The following is a 21685-nucleotide window of genomic DNA, read 5'->3' as shown; positions in this document are numbered from 1 at the left end:
ACCCGGCATGATGACCACAATCCCCTTCATGGATCTCACGAAGTATTTCTTGGCCTTCTTCAGGAGAAACACACCGCTGAAACGCTCCCATGACGCTGTGTTGGTATAATTCTCCGTCAGAAATCGTTATTGACTTGGACCGCCGGGTTATCTGTCGGGCCAGGGTCTCATCCTCTGGCAACTCGCCCCGGTTCATGTAAGCCAAGAACGGTACTGCCCAATCTGGGATGACGTGAAGAGCCGCCACCAACTGTGCCTCCGGGTCAGGAACGGCCAAATCTTCCTCTGTAGGTAACTTAACAAACGGGTTATGCAAAACATCCAAAAAGGTGTTAGGTGGCACCGGCTTATGCTGAGATCCTAGCCATCTTAAGGCATCGGCCGCTTCATTCTTTCTTCGGTCAATGTGTTCCACTTGATAACCCTTAAAATGTCCTACAACAGCATCAACTTAACGGCGATAAGCCGCCATGAGAGGATCTTTGGAATCCCACTTGCCAGACACCTGTTGAGCCACCAAATCTGAATCACCAAGGCACCAGACCCGGCTCAGACTCATTTCTTTAGCCATTCGAAGACCATGGAGCAAGGCTTCATATTCTGCAGCATCACTCCAAACGAAGTCATCCGCCTTTTTCATCATTTGATACAAAGGCAACGCCTTCTCCCCTAACCGGCTTATGAACCAGCTTAAGGCCGCGATGCACACCGGTTTATCCAGAGATGTGATTGCCTTGATCGTCTCTGGGTTAGCCTCAATACCTCTGTTAGACTCTAGAAAACCCAAAAGTTTGCCAGCTGGGACTCTGAAACACACTTGGCCGGGTTAAGCATCATCTTGTAGACCTGGAGGTTATCAAAGGTCTCCTTTAGATCTGTTACCAAGGTTTCCTCCTTTCTGGACTTCACACTACAAAAAAAAGACACATCCGTGACATTTTGGGCCGAACGAATTTTTTTTTCTGTCATACATATGACACTTCTATGACAATAATTGTGACAAAACCCGGTATCATCATAGATGTGGTGGGCTCCTACATCTATGACAAAAAATCATGACAGAAAATAGGCTTTTCATCCTGGGCGGGCCAGAGACGCAGCTGCATGATATTCTTTGGGCCGTCCATGACGGAAAAAACTATGGTAGAAGCGAGGGGGAGGAAAATTTCGGGGAGTTCCCGGTTACGGTGGGAGGTCGGGGGCCGAGCGATGCGCGTTTCTCTCATACACGTATGCACGTGTGTGCGAGGCATTGGCTCTAACTGAACCTGAGCGAGGCGTTGGGCTCTAACTGAACCCGAGCGATTGCACTGCAGGCTATGCGTTACTGAACCCGAGCGATCGATCGATGGCTGTTAACTGAACCCGATCGAGCGATTCCTTCACTACTGATGCTAACTGAAGCCGATCGATTGGATGAACAGTGAGTGGTGCGCGGGGGGGGGGGGGGGGGTGGATGAACAATGAGCGGTGGCGTTGCCTCTGGATGAACAGGACCCCGTGGTGTGGAGGGTTGGATGAACAGTAGACGGTGGAGGGGTGCCCGTGGAGGGGTGGTTGAACAGGACCCCGTGGTGTGGAGGGATGGATGAACAGTAGACGGTGGAGGGGTGCCCGTGGAGGGGTGGTTGAACAGTAGCCGGTGGAGTAGCGCGCGCTGGAGGCTGGATGAATAGGAGTCCGTGGAGGCTGGAGGAGGTCGACGGTAGCCTGTGGAGGCTGGAGGAGGTCGACGGTGGAGATGAACATTATCTCGTGGAGCCCCGTTTTATGGTTCGCCACACCCCTCCTAATGAATAGGACCCCCGTTTCGACCGTAGGAGGTCCATTTCATCCGTTTTGTGGTACGCCACACCCCTCCCGATCAACAGGACCCCCATTTCGACCGTAGGAGGTCCGTTTCGTCTGTTTTGCGGTACGCCAGACCCCTCCCGATGAACAGGACCCCTGTTTCGACCGTAGGAGGTCCGTTTCCTCCGTTTTGCGGTACGCCAGACCCCTCCCGATCAACAGGACCCCATTCCGAACGTAGGAGGTCCGTTTCCTCCGTTTTGCGGTACGCCAGGCCTCGTTTCTATCGCCTATTCCATCCAAGCCCTCCCGATGAACACAACCACGCATTCCGTTCCGACCCAGCCGGTTGGCTCCCACGCGTTCCGTTGCCTCCCGATGAACATGACACATTCCGTTGCCTCCCCATGAACACGACGCATTTCGTTGCCTCCCCATGAACATGACGCATTCCGTTGCCTCCCCATGAACACGACGACGACGCTGTTTCTCTGTTCCGACACATCCATGTACATGAGCCCTGGCCGTACGTATGCGCGATTAGGCATTCAAGGCCCCGCCCGTATGTACACATACGTGGCCGTATTTTCTTTCTTGCACCCTGGCCAATGTACGTACGTGTACATGCTACATGCGTGCCTCTACTATGACACGTGCGCGCCTCTACATCCACCAGTATATATGTACGTACACGTTCGCGACCAGAATGACAACGCTACATACGCTTCGACCAGGTGGGTCCCGACTATCAGGCACTTCCTTGCATGCGAAGATGTAGCTGGTGGGTCCCAGCAGTCAGGGGGAAACGTTTTTTTCGCAAAATATGGTGGCCCGTCCGGTTGGTCCCCGCTGTCAGGTGGAGGAATAATTATTTTGCACGTAATAAGGAGGCACTTCCTTGCTGCGGCCGTGGACCCAGCTGTCAGCCTCTCCACGTACAATCCACGTCCGATGGAAGCCGTTCCTTCACCACGTTGACCACGCCGCGCCGAGAGCACCAGGGCGGTGGATGACGGCGAGGCCTAGGAAGGGGACGACGCGGAGCTGGGGAAGACGCAGCAATGGATGCCCACGCGTAGAGGAGTATGATGGTTCGCTGGTTCGCTGCGGTCTGAGGCTGCCATCGCCGCAGAATAACAGGGGGTGTGGGTGAGTAGAGGGATGGCCTGGCCAGCGGTGGGAGTAGTAGGGGGCGGTGAGGCCTCCGCTGCATCGCAGCCGGCCACGGGAGGCAGGAGCACGAGGCATGACCGGCGCTGGTTTGGGCGGCTGGAGCAAGAAGACCAGAGGTTGAAGAAACACTACGACCGTTGGATGGACATCGTATGGTCACTGGAGCTAGAATCATGCATATTGACTGAGTTGACAAAGCCCTCCATCCTCGTGAACTTAGTAGGCCCACAAGTCAGCCTGCCACTATACTGGGTCCCAGCTAATAGGGGGAGTATTCATTTTTTTGTGCGTAATAAGGAGGCACTTCCTTGCGTGCGAAGATATAGCTGGTGGGTCCGAGCTGTCAGCGGCGGTCACATTTTTTTGCGAAATACAGAGGCCCTTTCAGTGGGTCCTTGATGTCAGGTGGAGGTATCATTATTTTGCGCGTAATAAGGAGGCATTTCCTTGCGTGCGGCTGTGGACCCAGCTGTCGGCCTCTCCACGTACAGTCCACTTCAGATGCATGTCGGTCGTTGACCACGTTGACCAGGCCGCGCCGAGAGCACCAGGGCGGTGGACGACGGCGAGGCCTAGGAAGGGAACAACACGGAGGCAGGGAAGACTCGGCAGTTGTTTCCCACGCGGAGGGGAGTACGACTGTACGAGGGTTTACTAGTTCGTCTTCCGTCGCTGGAGAATAACAGCAGGTGTGGGTGAGTAGAGGGATGGCTAGGCCAGCGATGGGAGTAAGATGGGGCGGTGAGGCCTGCGCGGCAGCAGAGCCGGCCGCGGGGAGGAGGGAGCAGGTAGTCCCGCCGACACTTGTTTGAGTGGCTGGAGCAGGAAGAGCAGAGATTGAAGAAGCACGGCGGCCATTGGATGGCCATCCAACAGTCACTGCTTGTGCGTCAACCTTTTTTTAGGAAAGCTTCAAATCTATGCAAAACAGCATACAACCCATCTGCCATTATTTCTAATAATTTACAGCTCATTTGCTAATTATTAAGGTTTTTTTGGAGCCCATATTCTTTTTGTTAGCATTACAACCCATATTGTGGCCACGGTTAAAAAAATATACGAAATTTTGCATATTTCGATGCGGTCTGAACTGTTTTTAATCCCGAAATTTTGACTCACATTCAAATTGATTTTAAAAATAAATGTATATCAATATAAAATCCAACAAATTCTCCACGCATAAAAATTAATGTAATTTAAAATCTCGAAATGAAAAAAAATATATTTGAAACTAATTGCCGGTTTGATGTGTTTTAAAAATGTACAGCCTATTTCTCATTACTGATGGGCCATTTTCTTGGCCAGCCGAATGAAAGCTCTCCTCGTCTTGAAAGATTTACAGCCCAACAGGCCTGGCAAAGCGACTTACTTGGCAAATCACAAAAAACTGGGTTGTGGCCGTGGACCCAGCTGTCAGCCTCTCAACGTACAGTACTCTTCCAATGGAATGTCGTTGACCACGCCGCGCCGAGAGCACCAAGGCGGTGGACAACGGCGAGGCCTAGGAAGGGGACGACGCGGAGCCGGGGAAGACGCTGCAGTGGATGCCCACGCGGAGAGGAGTACGAGGGTTCACTGGTTCGGCTGCGGTGTCAGGCTGCCGTCGCCGCAGGGCCTGGCTAGCGGTTGGAGTAGTAGGGGGCGATGAGGCCTCAACGGCAGCACAGCCGGCCACTGGAGGCAGGACCAGGTGGTCTCCCCGGCGCTGGTTTGGGCGGCTGGTGCAAGAAGAGCAGCGATTGAAGAAGCAGCAGGACCGTTCGATTCAAATCCAATGGTTACTGCTGCTAGAATCGTTTATTGACTAAGTTGACAAGCCCTGCGTACGTGTGAACTTAGTAGGCCCACAAGTCAGCCTCCCAACCAGTGCACCCCAGATGTCAGTGGGAGGAACCATTTTTTCGCGTAATAAGGAGGCAGTTAATTGCGTGCGGCCAGGCTAGCGGAGGGAGTAGGGTGTGCCGGGGAAACCTGCGCGGCATCACAGCGGGCCACAAGAGGAGGGAGCAGGCAGTCCCGCCGGTGCTAGTTTAGGTGGTTGGAGCAGGAAGATCAGAGATTGAAGAAGCACGTCGGTCATTGGATAGACATCCAACAGTCACTACTGCTAGAATCATGTGTTCACTGACAAAGCCTTGCGTAAACAAGTCAGTCTCGAAATCTATGGCGTGTATAGCCCATTTGCTATTATTTTTATAATTTTTACTCATTTTCTAATTCATACGGAATTTATTGCAGCCCGTTTTCCATTTTTAGAATTGTTGGCCATTTTTTGGTTAGTACCAGGGTCAAAAAATTAACTAAATATGTGGGAAATTTTGAAAATTCGCAAATTTTTGCTGGGAAACGAAATATTCTTAATCCAACAATTAATAGCCATACTAAAAAAATTAAAAATAAGTTAGTACTATGTCATGTTAAATCCAATGAAATACGTATAAGATATCAGTGAAGAACAAAAAAAAGAAACTTATATCCCATTTGCTATAATTTATTTGGAATTTTCAACCCCTTTTGATATTACTTTTAACAGACATTGACCATACTCTTAAGCCAGGCCGGAATGCATCCCTCCTCGTCTTGAAAGATTTGTAGCCCAGTAATTCGGAGAAAACAAATAGGCCTAGCTTGGGTATTCTTCAAAAAGAAATAGTGGGCTACCTATTTTCCCAAAGAACTAGTGCATGAGCATTTAGCTTTATTTATTTATGTTTATGGGACCATGAGCATGTACCTGGGCCGGATTCATGTGAGAGCCTCCCTTCCAGTTAATTATGGGCTTCTCTATTGAGCCTTCATCAGTGGGTTGCATGTTATCAACAAGTGGAAAAATGTGTTCCGTACGAAAAATAGTATGCGCTACGTACGGTATGGGGCACTAAAGGATCGAACTGTGCAACGACTTCCAAAACATTGTGTTTGTCGTTCTAACAACACATTTATTCAACCAACAGATGAAATATACTACTGATTGTACATTGAAAACATCAGCAGCAACAACCAGGGCTGGGGGTGCAACAGTAGCAGTATGCAGGCCAGAAGAGTGAAGACGCAACTCTCTCTTCCAAACCAAACATCAGCCATCATTACAAAAGGGCTACCAATAAAGAACAAGTGTATGCATCAAACTAAATAAAGATCCTACTACACCAAGTGTACGCATCTAACTAACTAGCTCAGTTAGACGTTACTATTTATTAAGCTATGGAGATTGGCTGACGACTTGAACCAGATGGGTGCCTGACGGGGGAAACTCCAGCCAGTAGGTCGAAGTCTGATACTTGCGACCCTCTCTCCTACTTTGGGCTGCAGAGCGTGGTGACACATATCAGGGTATGGTGCATGCAGAGACGCATGGTATGCTGTGTACACATAGTTTTGCCTGATGAACGAAATTGTGCTGCCATCATGATCCTCGCCGTCGGTTATCTCCTGGTTAATCGGATAATTCAATCTGACAAACAGAGAGCATGTACCAAGGCTACTTCCCAGCCTCCAGTCAAAAATTCCTGAAGTCCCAGAGAATCTAGGATCCTGCTCAAAGACCTTGCAGTGACTGTGATTGTATTCCGCGAAACAACACGTCCGATACGTGCGAAGGATCATCAATCTTTCGCTGTCGTCTGATCGAGCCAGGAACCACCTGCAACTGCCATGCCGCTTTTCTTTGAAAGGTTCTGGGATTAGGAAGGGTAGGGACACCAGGCGTCCTACAACATCATATCAAGTTGGAGTCAAATAAAAAGGGCTCTTGATTTAGTCAATCTTAAGAACAGCATGTTATGAGCATGAATATGTTTTCAGCAAATTTTGATAGTAATATAAACAAGCCATCATGATATCATAGGAAAGTAACATACTGCTGTAACAGACGTTTGTAGTGATGACTGGAGTAGGCCAGCAATACGTCCAGCCATAGAAGGAGTCGATAGCGTAAATGAAGCCCTTGTGTTCAATGGCATCAGAGAACCATGGAGGATGTATGATCCTGCGATGGACGTGCAGATTTATCCACTTACCGCAGTGACCTGTCAGATAGGCGAGACCGCGGTTGAAGAACGCAATTAGCCTGAAGTCTTTATAATTCGCAGATCTTGTGGGCACTTGGCTCATTACAACCTTGAGCAAATCAAACTTGGTATCATGTTGGCCACTTTAAGATTCCAAGTATTATGGGCCACGGTGCCAAAGCAATGCAGTGTTAATCGAAGGAAGGAGGATCAATCGTCGGGTGTAGACCTCGACGAGCATCCAGCTGCCGCGACCGTCGACGAGCACCATCCAAGACGTGTTCATGCCAATCCAGTACATACCGTTAATGTAGTTGAGGCTGACAGGGATCAGATCGCAGTCAAGGGAGTTGATGCTCACCACCCTACGACCGTTATGCTGCGTGACACGCCGTTTCTAAAGATCAGGCGGCATCAGCAAGCAACGAGCTAGCTTAAAAAGCTCCGGCCTGAGGGCTTTGAGTAAACGGTACAGCCCCGACAAGCACGCGGCGAGTGGCATGGTACTGAGATTGTCCACACGCGAAACAAATAGCTTGATTACCTCTGTGGGGAGCGAATTCTAGCCACTCTTTCGGCGGACGCTACTCGCTTCTGCCATTGTTAGTGCTTGGGTTTCGGACAAGGGGGGGAGGCGCCTTAGCGGGGATGGAACATTGGACGAGATTATGTGCGGACAAAGATGGAGAAGCGAATATGTCCTGTGGGAAGTGGACAGGTGTTGATGACTACAGCACGCCGCTTGACTTACGAGACAATACCAGCAGCGTAGGGTCATGTCGATGCCAGGCAACTTGCTTGAGTGATCACAGTACTGGTACTCCCTACAGTGCTACGCCCTAACTTGCTTGAGTAGAGTAGTAGACTAGGACTCTACTCTACTACTAGCACCGGAGGAGTAGTATATTCTAATCTAAAATAGTTACAAACTTCAATGCCCGAGCATGGAACGACTACGAACCGTTCTCAAAGACCGTGTCTACGTGCTGTTTGGACATGGGCGACAACCTCAATGCCAACGGTGCTGTTCCCGTTGCACCGTTTGTGTTTCTGTCCTTCCTGTTCGAAATCGTGGTAGAATTCATGTTTCTACTCTGTATCCTACTACTATGCTAGTCCACATGATTAGTTTCATCTTTGTTATAGCCGTCATGATTTATTTTGTGCTTATTCGGATTAAATCTCGTAGTAACTTGCTCATATATTCAACTGGCACAACGTCCCCTACAGCCAATCCCGTTTCATGGACGGCCCGGTCGATGCCTCCAAGGAGCCCTTCGTCCACTGCTATGAGTGTCTGATGCCGTTTTGTGGCTCGCCGGCGGACATGGTGCATCACCTCACGGATGCGTGCAGCGGTCACTACTGGCCCTTGGCGGAGAACATCAAGTACAAGACGTGCTACCCGTTCACCATGCCGGAGTCGCTGGAGGATCACCGCCGCTTGCTAGTCTCGGAGGAGGACGACAGCGTCTTCCTCTTGATCGTGGGCACCGGAGAGGGCCGCGCAGGCCGCCGCCTCGTCTCTGTAATATGCGTTAGGGGCGACGCCGCTGACACTGACACAGACACGAGGCCGATGTACGGGTGCGTGGTCAGTGTTACTACCCCTCCGGGTAGCGTGGGCGGCGACACCGGCCTCATCGAATGGACTTGGACTCTGGGGAGCTGGGACTATCCCGCCAATGTGGACTTGGAAAACCCATGGCATCCTTTACTCGCCGACGCGGTGCACGGGGAGTCCAAGGAGGTTCACTTGGACATACACATTATCAAGTTAAATGTTGATCATTAGTCTTCGCTTAATGTAATCCGCCGTCTAAGCATGTGGAGACTTCCATGCAGGATCTTGCTCTATTGGAGTATCGCGCATGAATAAAAGTGTATCCATTTATGGTTTAGTCTAGAATCTTCCATGTATGAATTTATACTACAGTACTGGTGAAAGACTTATGATGAACCATTTCTTACATCTCCTTTGCCCGCTTGCAAGTCATCCTGATTTAATCCCTCTGTCTAGGTGTATAAGGGCATGGTTAATATTACTTAATAGTATAGCCAACTATTGACTATAAGAAAGTGCCATGTCATCTGTAGCCAACATGTATAACAATCGATACTCAAAAACTAATTCTTAAAGATCATTTCTTGCAAAGCACAATAAGTGTTATTTCTTCACAAGTTTTGGATGCAGGTTGAACAGTTGAACGCTTTTGTTTGCAAAAGATACCTTTTTATCTATTTCACCTGGATGTTTGTGAGCTCTAGAGATGAAATAATATCTGAAGAAACCTATCGATACCTGTTACACATGAGACGACCCCCACATCCTTTGTCAAAATAAACAACTCCTCGATCAATGCATTTCACTCTTTGGTGCAACGCACGGGCACCTTACTACTATAGATTAGTACGACCAAAAATTGAACTAACATTATATATAGTACGATAAATGCTGATGCATGTCACCTAAAATTATATCATTCAAAACCATGTTCAAATACGAATCCAACGATATAGTTTTTGTTGACATGCACTAACATTTTGTCAGTTAAATCTTCAGTCAAATTCAATGGGGGACTAATAAACCACGACCGATGTAGTAGAAGTGTAGAGGGTGGCGCTGCACGGGAGTCTCACCTCTCACCCCGCTCGTGGCGCGGCAGTACAGCCGTCATATCACAAAACCCAACCACTCCCAGTAATAAGTGGCCTGGTAAAATAAACGGACAAGCAACCATCACATCCCTCTGTATTTTTTTCATTTCATCTCTCTGCATTTACTTTCTCTGGTTCATCCCGCACACTCGATCCCTAGCTACTACTCCTAGGGCCAGTTCTTTTGGCGGCTTCCCCAGCTTTTCCCACAAGACTAGTCACAGTGGAGAGTAACAATAAGGCGCCTCACTCATTTATTTGGGCTTCTAAACTACTACTTCGTCCTGGTTTATTCCTCACCATTGTAATTTGTGCTAAATTTTGACCAAAGATTTAACTGGTTTATTCCTCACCATTGTAATCCCTCCGTCTAGGTGTGTAAGTCATCTTACGAAAACGAAATAATCCCAAAACACTTAGGTGCGGTGCATTAACTTCTACCTTGTTTCTTGTTTCTTGACATATCAACCAATAAGAGATAAAGAGTGTGGATGCTTTTAATGACTTGAGATATCAAACACGACATGCAGTGGTTAGTTCATTGCATGCAATACTATTAATTAGCAAATAAACATTAACGTTTCTCGTTTTCTCCTCCTCGGTCACGGTGCACAGCCTAAGATGACTTACTCACCTAGACGGATGGAGTAGTGCATGTGACATGCACTAACATTTCATTAGTTAAATTTATGATCAAAATTTAACACAAATTACAATGGGGACCAATAAACTAGGACAAAGGTAGTAGTTATGGGATTACTAATCTAGAAGCCTAAAAGAACTGGCCCCTGGTACTCCTACTAGTAGTAGTACTCAAGTTGGAATTCCAATTGCACGGCACAACTTGTTAGGCAAAAAATTTGATACAGGGTGTAGGAAGCGGTTTGGGAATTTGCATGCCTTTCCAACCAGTGAGATACTCCGTACAAAGTACGACAGAGAAATAACCACAGAGAAGGAAGCTAAAAGTAAACAATCAAACGAGCATTTTTGCATTTGTTGTGCATTGAATCGTTTCACAAGCTTGACTTGTGTTGTTTTTCTACTTTTACAAAACCACGTCGTAATGTTAAAACATGCATTTGCACGTACATAAGTAATAGTAGTACTCCCTTCGTCTACGTGTATAAGTCTTCCCTCCTTCTTGGTCATGGTGCACAACCAAAGATGACTTATTGACCTGGACGGAGGGAGTAGCATAGTCTGCAAGCATATATCGAGAGAGACGTGTAGTGCGATAGTATATAGTAAAGTTTGTGCTATATGCACGTACTTGCAAAATGCGTACGAATACACAAGGTTTCCAAACTTTCCCTTTTACATACTTAATTAAGGACGCTAAAAATTCCAGAACGTTCGGGATTTATCATTTGCGTCCCAAAACTAATGAGATCGCCTTACGAAACAAAAATTATACTCCTCCTAAAAGCCATGGCACTCGCAGGAGCGCTTGCGGCGCGCCACGAGTGGCTTGGTGCGCGGCCGTTTCCCAGTGCGCTGACACAACGCCTCTTCCTCAGCCTCGCAACTCACGAGCTGCTAATTGGCGACTTGCCGGCGGGCGAGCATGATCTCACCGGTGTGGTGATCCGGCGCCAATAGGTACTCCTCCTCGCTGGAAGTGTGCACCCGGTCCACGTACCGCCAAGCGTAGATGAGGCACTTGGGCCCGACTGCACTCAGGGCGTCGGCACGGGCATCCTCCGCCACCCTCACGGACCTCGCACGAGCCTTCTGCTAAAGAGCCAATTGCCCGACTCTCTCGGACGCGACATAGGCCTCCCAGGCAGCTTGTTCCGCGGTGCGCTTCTCTTCCTCGGCCTTCTTCTCCGCCTCTATTTTGATGCGCTCTGCTAGAGGCAAAGCCTCCCACAAGGCGACATCCATTTCTTTCTAAAGCTCTTCAAGGCTGGGGGGCTCGGCGGGCGGCGCGGCGTTCTCCTCGTAGCGGGGAGTCGACGCGTCCTCCGGCGCGCGTGCTGGCGAGATTGGGAACACCGACGCGTCCACCTCGACGCATCGCGACAAGGAGCGGAACGCCGACGCGTCCTCCTCGACTAGTGGCGGCGAGGAACGGAACGGCGACGCGTCACGTCGCGGTGAGTAGCGGAATGCCGACACGTCGTCCTCGACTAGTGGCGGCAAGGAACGGAACGGCGACGCGTCGCGGAGCGGCGAGGAGCGGAACACCGATGCGTCCTCCTCAACTAGTGGCGGCGAGGAATGGAACGGCGACGCGTGACCGTCCGTGCGGTGCAGCGAGGGGCTCCTAGGGCTTGGGAGGGGCGATGCCATGGTGGTCGACGTGAGAGGGAGGGGGAGGAGATAGCGATGAACGTGAATGTGAGGGGGAGGAGATAGCGATGTCATGGGAGGCGAAGTATTTATAGTGAGTAATGGCACACCTACGTAAGATATGGACTGAGCTGCACTGACTTAACTGCAGGTCCAGTTGCGTCACTGACGTGTGGGCCAGGCCCCTATTGGGCCCATATGTCAGTGACCCAATGCACCTGCAGTTAAGTAACAACTACGTGGGCATATTTGTTGGAGTAAATTACGGGGGAGCGAAGGGGTGGAAATATTGCTGGTCACAACAGTTGTACGAGCGTGGGGGAGGAGAGTCATGCATGCAGATTTTTTCACACGGGGTGGAGTGGTGGGACCGTCGGAGGGAGAAGGAGAGTTTGGCAGGCATATTGTTTCCACACATGGAGAGGAAAAGATTTGGAGACAAACGGGCTTCCTGCAGGTATGGGGAACGATGCATAATAAGTCATCTTGCATGCCAGGCTAGGTATAGTCTCAAGTCATTAAAAACATACATGCCCCACACATGTTCATATTTCAAGGTGCACTAAATTATTGCATGTGATGATTAAGGCTGGCCATAATGGTGGTATCTTAGCTGGTATCATGCACACGAGAATAGAAAACATGCTGATGTGGCAAATAATTAAAGAAGAGAGGGGGGTTAGAGTAACTACTGTTCATGCATGCATTGGTAAACACATTTTTTTGTGAAGAACGACAGCACTAGTTGAGTACTTTTGCAGACTTCAAAAACTATTCCACCGCCTCTACTATCTTGCTAAGAGTAGGTGAAAATTTTGAATCGAGCCCTTTAAACTAGAAGGGAGGTAGTGGTACTCTAATAGCTAACCTTGTTGTGATGACAAGATAGGACATGGCACGCACCTGGACGGAGGAACTAGTCTGCATTGTGCATTTAAGTTTTGTCTGAAGTCAATGTACCTCTATTTTCACCAGACTTATAGAACAATGTGTCAACATTCACAATGTCAAATCAATATTTTTACACTCATTATAAAACGTAGTTCTTATACTCATTATAATCAGTATTGTAGATATTGATATTTTTAGTATAAATTTGGTCGCGGGATTTCATTGATGCCTGTCAAAGCATTGAGGAAGCGGAGCTTAGGGCTTGCATTGCCGGTCTCTACATAGGTATTTCTCTTCATAATCCTGTAATTTTAGAGACTGATTGCGCTTTTGTGGTAGAGTCTCTTGCATCGGGGGACTATGATAGGTCTGCTATGCGTGACCTGAAGATGAAAGCGTTGAGCATCTCGAAGTTGATCAACAATCTTCAATTGTCAAAGATTAGCCGTTCGGCCAATAAGGTGGCACACTTAATCGCTAAGTATAGCTTTGACAATAGATTAGATGGTATTCTTGTAAATAACGTACCGCCCTGTATGGTGAATATTTTATCGAATGAGTGTACTAGTGTGGCTGGTTAATTAATATAAGGTGTTGTTCAAAAAAAGTATAAATTTGGTCAAACACTTTGCAAACGGTTGACGGGAGTAAAAAGGACCATAGGGAGTATCATGCATGCGGAGTAGGCAAAAAAATGGCTTGTCTAAAAAAAAGGAAAAAATGCTCATTTATAGCCGGTCGAAGTCTCAAAGGGCGCGACCGCGCGAGGGAGGCGAAGGTCGTGGGAGGCGCGACATTTGACGGAATTAAGTGAAGTTACATCCACGTGCTGGCATGGCATGCGAACAGGCAGAAGCTATACCATCAGGCCTACGATATGGGTCTAGTAGACATGACATCTAGTGGGTCCCACATAGTTCTCGAGAACTCTTTGGGGGCTTGCAGCTGTTTATCCAACGGGCAAGCCAACAACCCCACGCCGTTTGCACGCCCTACTCGTCCCCGTCTTCTACCTTACAACAGTTCGCTCCCAGTCGTCCTGTCCTTTCACATTAGTTTGCTCCCAGTTTTTTTGCGGGGTACAACAGTTCAACTTCTCCTAACCCTCCTCCAAAATCCATGGCCTCCCAAATCTCCATGGTCACCGCTGAGTACCAGGTTAGAGCCATCATCGGCGATCAGTTCATCGTCATCTACACACGTGGATCCGAAATGGTGAAAGCATGGCTTGCTTGCTTCCTACGCATGTTCAACAGTTCAACGGATGAGTGGGTCGCTTGGCTAGATGTTGAGTACACCACAGTCCTGGGACGAGAGAAGGATCTAAAGGACGAAGAGAGGAAGAAGCCCGCCGTGATCCAGGTTTGCGTACATAACGTTTGCTTGGTCTACCACATATGCCATGCCGACGTTGAGTGCCAGGATTTTAAGAACTTCCTCAAGGACAAAAGAGTGAAATTCGTTACTGTAGGCTTTAAGAACGTCCGTGATGTCCTGCGTCGGATAGGTCTTGTTGTAGGCCAGCCCTTCGATCTCCAGAAGGCAAGCCTGGTGTCCTCCTCTCAACCTTCAATGCTGACCCTGGCAGCAGCCATGATTGATCCTTCGTACGCTAAACTGAAGAAACCTCATCACGAGTTTCATCATGCATGGGAGTCGAAGACATTAGATGAAGATCACATCCTGTACGCAGCAATGGATGCCTGCCTTTTGTTTAAATATCTACAAGGGTTGGATGAAGAAGCAGAGCCCAGTGTCCGATTCAAGCAAAGAAGCGTCGACGAAGAGGAAGAGGAAGAGGGACAAGGATGAAGTCGAGGACATGGACTCGGACTCCGAGTAGGTGGCAGTGTCGTCACTCATGCTGGTTCTACTGCAGTGTCAGGCGGACTAGTTGCTTAGTTTATTTTCAAGGGTGTGTTGTGCTGAGGCCCCAGCAGAACTATGTTTATGTTCTTTCTCGTTATTTGAACTCTTTAGTACGTACAGTAGTACTAGTACTATGTCTTACTACTGTTCTTCTTGCAGTTGGTACTACTGCTTGTATCTTCGTGTTCCTACTGTACTTAATACGTTCGTACTAGTAGTATAATTTGGGTCGGTCGATTTGTGAAAGAAGTTCGACGGAGCGAAGGAAGAAGACGACAGAAGAGGTGGAAGAAGCCCTTCTAGCCATCCATGTTGCATCAAACGGCTCACATGATTCGACAGGCCCAAATTGCTCCTCCAGATTGCAGGATCCACGTGGCATTCAAGGTCTCGAAGGTAGATTCCGCGTCCGCACCCGGTTTGCGGGCTTGACGTGCGCGCGACCGGCTTCCGCCACGACAGCCACCATGCGCGCCTCCTCCGCGCGGGCGGAGACGACAATTACACACTAGGCGTGCTGGAGCACGCGCTCGTCCTCCTCTTTGTATGCTGCATGCATAGACGCGGCACCACCAGCTGCTCGCGTGCTTGGCAGCGCGGCGGCATTGCGAGGAGGGACTGCAGACGACGTGAGCGGGCGAGCCTTCAGCTTCATGGCACAGGGATGGCGGCAACACGATGGTGATGGGCGAGAAATTGTTGGCCGGAGCAGGCAGGCACCGGCATGCGCAACGGCGGCGGCGGCATATTGATGAGTGCGCGCGTGGGAGCTTACTTTAGTTTTATATATAAGGTTGGTCAAACTTAAAAGATAACCGTACTAGTACACGTAAACATTAGACTTAGGCAGCGATTTTATTAGTTAGTACCACAGCCACGATACAGAATCCTGTGCAAGCGCGTGAACCGCGACCGCGCGGTCGATCGAACGGTGTGTCGCCGTGTCGCGCTCGAAGGACATCCACCGAACCTTTTTGTGTGTGTGAAAACAATCCTCGAATATTACTCAACTTTTTTTCCTGTGAAAGTTCTTGACGCTGCAATATTTCCATATATTTGAATTTAGCTCCAGTTCGTGTTTATTTGGATTTGGACGTTTTAGGTGCGCCCTAGTTTTTTTTAATACTGATTTTGTGTGTGTGACTGAGAGAGAACGTGTGTATGTGTCCATATGTGTGTTGTGGCGGAAGGGCAATGTGGAGATGGTGTGCGTGTGATACAGACATAGAGAGGTGTGAATGTGCAAATGATCATGCATGAGTGAGACATAGACATATGCCGATACGTTGTGTATACATGAGAGAACGGTCTTCTAGTTTACTTGTGTGTGTGTGTGAGAGAGAGGGAGAGAGAGACAGAGAGAGGAGCAACCGTAACACAACAACCATCTCTCTCGATTCGTCCATCCCTCGCACGGTCGCATGCAACACATGCATCAACGCGCACATTTTGACACCCTCACCCGGCCCCTGCCCACCTCAAGGCCCGCACAATCTCTTCGTGAATACCCATTTCTCTCCTTAGGTTTGTTTTCTCTCAATATCTGACACACACACGTACACAGATAGAGAGACACACGCAGCACAACACACACATACACACTCCCCCGAGCACACAATTCATCCCCATCCAAGGTTATACGGCGACCACTCTCGCTTGTGCTTCTTTGCACCCCAACATGCACAACACCTCAATCTTCAAAGAGGGCATCGAGCAGATCGAAGACGGCGACCACACCGCGCTAGAGAATGAGGGGTCATTTGGAAGCAAGGTGATGTGACGACGGCTGACTGACTCCTCCCCCACCCTTTCTCTCTCTTGCACAAAATTACCAATCCCTCTCTCCCCCGCACAAAATTGTCAATCCCTCAACCCATGAGATCCTTCCCCTCTGGTCCATGTTTTTCCAGCTCTCTCATCAAACATGTTGTGTCTTATCCTTACACGTATACAGAATCCAGATGCACATGCATCTCATGTATATTACATGTATCCATCTTTCTCACAGACCTAACTTCTTCCTCTCTCTTTCTCTCTCTATCTCTCTATCTCTCTCTCTCTCTCTGTCTCGTTAGGTTTGTCTCCTACTCTCTCGTCCACATACATACAATCTTTCCCGCCCAATCTGCTCCATCTTCAAAAGCTCTCTCTGCACGTTTCATTCACACATTGGGATATGTCAAAATGTTGCTTCTATAATGGCTGATGTAGAGTTATGGTTGTTTTTGTTGCATCCTACAAAGTAATAACTATGAAATGCATTTAGACTCTCATTTGACTGGGATTATGTGAGTTTGAGCATGTTGTGAAGTACTATAGACCTTGTATAGATCTTGGGATTCGACAATGATTGTAACTATTGAATTGTATAGACCATTACATTCGAAGTCAATAGCCTAATATATTTATTTCACAATTTTAACAAATGATTAGTTCACTACAAACTAAGAAAACAAATGTGTACTCCCTCGGTTTTTATTTAAGTCCGCGTATTAGCATTGGTCAAAGTCAAGTTTCGTAAACTCTCAGAAAGCTTATAACAAAAAATATTAACATATACAATAACAAATAAATACCATTAGATTCATTATTGAATGTACTTTCACATCATACATATTTGTTATGGTAAATGTTTATATTTTTCTATAAACTTGGTCAAACTTTAGGAAGTTTGACTTCGGTCAAACCTAATATGCAGAGTTTACTACTACTACTCGCTATTTGCTTAGCCGAATCACTCAACACGCCACACGGGGAGTCCAGTGTCACAAAATTTTGAGGTCGGCGAGAAAATCTCCCGCGACCCTGATTCAAGCAGTGGGAAGTTACCATCATAGCCTTCGGAACAGGCCTACGGATGACGCTTGGTAGGGGGCTGTTTTCGTAACTTCAGGTTCACCCTACCCAGCCAACCCCACCCCGGCACCCAGAGTAGTACACCTGAATACTCCCCATTTTCTATCCCCACCGCAAAATAGACTTCTCCACGGCACCGCAGCCTTCGTGCTCCTCCCCTTTACATCGGCGCACTCGTCCACCGCAGCGCATCTGCCTCATCGACGACCTCATACATCGCACTGGAGCCGGTCCACCGTTGTCGTCGTACACGGAGCCCCTTCCCCGGCATCGTCTTCCATGGTCTCGGATCTGCTTCCCGGAAGCCGACGCCAAGCGCAGAAGTACCACCGTCGTGCACATTGAACTGACTCCCGTTGCCGACCATGACTCACAGAGGCCGCCGCGACCATCGTTCTCCTCCTCGATTGGTAATGTGTGTATTGAATCACTTAGCAGTACATGTTCAGTTCCAATTTTGTTCATACCTATCCTTCAAATTTCCTAGGTGCTATTGTTCCAGTAAAAGTAATTGATTGTAGCCTCCATTGTCCAATAGAATATCAGCTTGTAATTGTGCATCACTCCTGTATCGCGTTGTGCTTGGGTAGGTTTTTCATCTGCAACCAGTAGTGTGGCAAATGATGGAAAGTTTTTTAGAACTAGCAAGATGCCCATGAGTTGCACGCATCAAGATGCATTTGTATGAGTAGTTTATCTTGTGGGAGAAAAGGATGAATGAGGGAAGGCCTTATTTGCAAATCTGGAGAGGGGTATGGGTATCTTTTTGCAAAATTCCCATTTGTTTCCTTCCTATCTGTCAGATATAAATCAAACGGCCTATATTGCAAGAAAAAAGGTATGGAGAAAAAAAAGTAGACAGTAAAGGAAGTAGAGATAAATATTAAATATTAAATATAAAATAAATATAACAGTAGAGAAGAGAGTAGAGATAGCAGAGACATCGGGAAAGGATCGCGCGCGCGGGAAAAAGCGGCCAGGCGTGCGCTAATTTTGGCGCGCGGCGTCCGACGCGCTTTATAAAATCCAACGCCCTCCCACCGCTCTGTGCCTTGCCACCGCTCTCTCCCTGCTCTGTGCCTCGCCACTCCTCTCTCCCTGCTCTTTTTTGCCTCGTTGCCGGGAAACTTGGGGATACCGCGGCGTCCGCACGCACCCCTCCGGCGGCTTCTCCGCCGAGATCCAGTTCCGCAGGATGCGCCTCGGCCTCGGCAATTTCGACACCGCCAACGAGGCCGCCCGCATGTACGACGCGGCGGTGTGGCGCCTCCGATGGCCTCATAGAACATTGAACTTCCCCAACATGCCGACGCGGAAGCGGGCGCAGGAGCTCGCGCCTCTGCCGTGGCTTAGCACCGACAAGGATCGTCGCAACAACCGGAGGCGGGAGCACCGTCTCGGCATCGCCGAGATGGACGAGGAAGCCATGGTGCTGTGGCGCCAACACTTCCCGCAGGACATCATCAACGAACACAAGTTCTACGCGCAAAGGAGGGCGGAGAGGGATAAGAGGAGGGCGGAGCGAGCCGCCTATCGTGAGGACAAGCGTAGGCGAAAAGCGGATGCTCAATTCAACATGAGGCTAGGAGCAGCGTCGCCCTGTGAATCCGACGATGATCGGTATCTTCATGCCTATAGTCAGACGTCGGAGAAGGACATCACCGAGGAGGAGTCATATGACGAGGAGTAGTTGAATTATCTTTTTTTATCTATCTATGCTGAGAACTATCCTCTACTCTCTAGTATCTACTTCTCGATCTCAGCATTGTAAACACTTTTTTAAAGCGCCGCGTGTTGCGTTTCTATTGGAGATGCTCTAACATGGAAGACGAGTGCTTTAATGTTGCCCACAAGATGCGCGAGTATTACTAGTAGTATATTTTTCTTGCCATGTTGAGATTTTAAAACCACGAGTGCGAACATGCAGAGGAGCAATGAAGACCAAACACAGGATATTCGGGACATCTTCATGGAGCGTGGCAAGTTAAAGAGGAGCTGCACCGAACCTGTAAAACGAGCTTTGGTATGTAACACCCTTTCAATTACTTGCGTGTAGCCTCGTGTTTCTTGGATGTGTATATGTTGTAGTTTCTGTTTCTCTGAAGCGTGGTGTTCTTTGATGTGTAATAAGAAGAGTCTTAATCGTCCTAATGTTTTCGTTTTTAGCTTGATGTAGAAAGTGGGTGTTCTCACCTTGTAGTCTGTTTTTATTTTTTTTTCTTTTGAATTCACTTCTCCGAGTTCTGTTTATCTGGCTTCTACTAAATGGATCTAGGTTGCTCTGAGTATTGATCTAAAAAAGAAGTAACTTCATGTTAGGATGCAGTTCCTGTGAGGAGGGAAGTATGGTCAACCTCGAGATCATGTTTCCAAAATGAGGCTGGATTACACACAAGGTGCCAGTTCCCTAATGATGTTGGATTAGACACAAGGTGCAAATTCCCAGATGATGCTGGATTACACACAAGCCAGGTGGAGTCGTCAGCTGTTCGTGTCCTCGTGGCATTAGTAAAGGCTGAAAGAAAGTGTGCAGCAGCCCTTGAGAGTGTAGCTGATTTTCTGAAGAAGCGAAAAGAGCAATCAGATGCTCTCTTCACCCAAGCGAAAGAAGAGATGGAAGAAGCCAGAAATAATCTAGCAGAGGCAGAGTAGGCTAGGCGTCTCCTGCTATCTAAAACTGTTGTCAATACAAAATTTCCTTTATAATAGCTAGGTTCAAATATTTATCCAGTCATCATGCCTATTGTGATGTCCGTGCATCTACTGATGTGGCACAAAATGTTTTTTTCGGGTCATGTAATCACAGCAGTTACTTTCCAAACAATAACAGACGAAGCATTGGACATGGTATAGTTCACGCGCAAGCCCGACATTCCAGGTTCAACTTCCACATCAAACTCATGTTCACAGATATCTGCACATTCATACATAATGTCCACAACCATGATTTGCTTCAAAGCCAAAAAATGTGCGGAGAGTTATAAAAAAACAAAATCCTCTACTAGTTCCTGCTACCAGTGCGGGCACAACAAGTCAACACCATGCGTAAATTAATTATATTTTAGTCATTTTTTGTGTTCTAAAATGCCTGTCGGCTCACAGAAGGACGTGTTGCCGGCACACGCGCGGATTCAATGAAGGCAGGCGGGGTAGTCTTAAGTTGGTTGCACGCGGCGAGGAGGCGTGCTCAGCCGGGCCTGTAGCAAGTGCGGCCCTCTTGGCCGGCGCGCCGGTTCAATGCCTGCGCTATGAGAGGTCGTGTCCGTGTCAGAGCAATCACTCCCTCCAGTCCTTTTTTGTTTGGGTATAACAAAATCTCATTTTCCATTCACATTTTACAAGTAAAATTCATGGACAAACTTTGGCCCAAAGTACGATGGGGACTAGTAAACTAGAATGGAGGTAGTAGTTTTTTTAATCAAAGAAGGGTTTCCCCTTCTGATTTTCATACTGAAAACCAGCATCTAAATCTAAACCATGGTATTTGCCCTAGAACTACCAGGTTCAACATCTCGCAACATAAACCCATACAACCTCCATCGCAAAAAAAACCATACAACCATACGCCAAGGAGGTACGTAGTACTATGAATTCCATTTTCGCTCTATACCAATCGTTCTAAAAACTACTTACTACTTATAACGCGCCATTGAAAATTGGAACTCTTAACCCCGCTAAAAAATGATATTTTAAACATGGCTACTCGATCTGTGGCAACTGGCGAGCCACCGCGCTCCAAGTCGTTCACCTGTGGTCCCGACCATCAACTCCTATGGATAAAATTATCACGCGAGCTGACTATTCCTACAAAGGTGCTCCACCACGTACCCGGTACCCGCGAATTCAGCAACCGTGCACCTAGGATTTTAGGATTTATTTGTTAACGTTGCCTTTACGTAACACTCATGTGTGCGAGACAGCGAGAGGCCGACTGCGTGCGTGCGCCTCTTCTCTTCGTATATGTACTCGATCGTTTGTCTGGTGTCCAAAAAATTATAATAACTACTAGCAATGTGCCAATGCATTGCCACACGATCAAAGTAGATTAATACATATTCACCGATTTGATAGAAAAAAGTCTAGTTTTGAAATACGTATATCACTAAAAATATGTTATGTTTCACTCAAAATATATTCCTTTG

At 48.0% G+C, this 21685-nt stretch overlaps 1 protein-coding gene across 1 annotated transcript; it reads left to right on the top strand.

Moving 5' to 3' along the window:
- Positions 1-18660: 18660 nt before the first annotated feature.
- LOC125546748 (uncharacterized) lies at positions 18661-19233 on the top strand (the record flags this gene model as incomplete). Its single annotated transcript, XM_048710894.2, has 1 exon — positions 18661-19233. A coding segment is annotated over one exon (573 nt), but the record flags the coding sequence as incomplete, so codon positions are not given.
- Positions 19234-21685: the final 2452 nt, after the last annotated feature.

The sequence above is a fragment of the Triticum urartu genome, chromosome 3A, assembly GCF_056163025.1.
Source record: "Triticum urartu cultivar PI428250 chromosome 3A, HENAU_Tu73, whole genome shotgun sequence".
Taxonomy (NCBI): Eukaryota; Viridiplantae; Streptophyta; class Magnoliopsida; order Poales; family Poaceae; genus Triticum; species Triticum urartu.
This window is presented reverse-complemented; position numbering and strand designations above follow the sequence as displayed.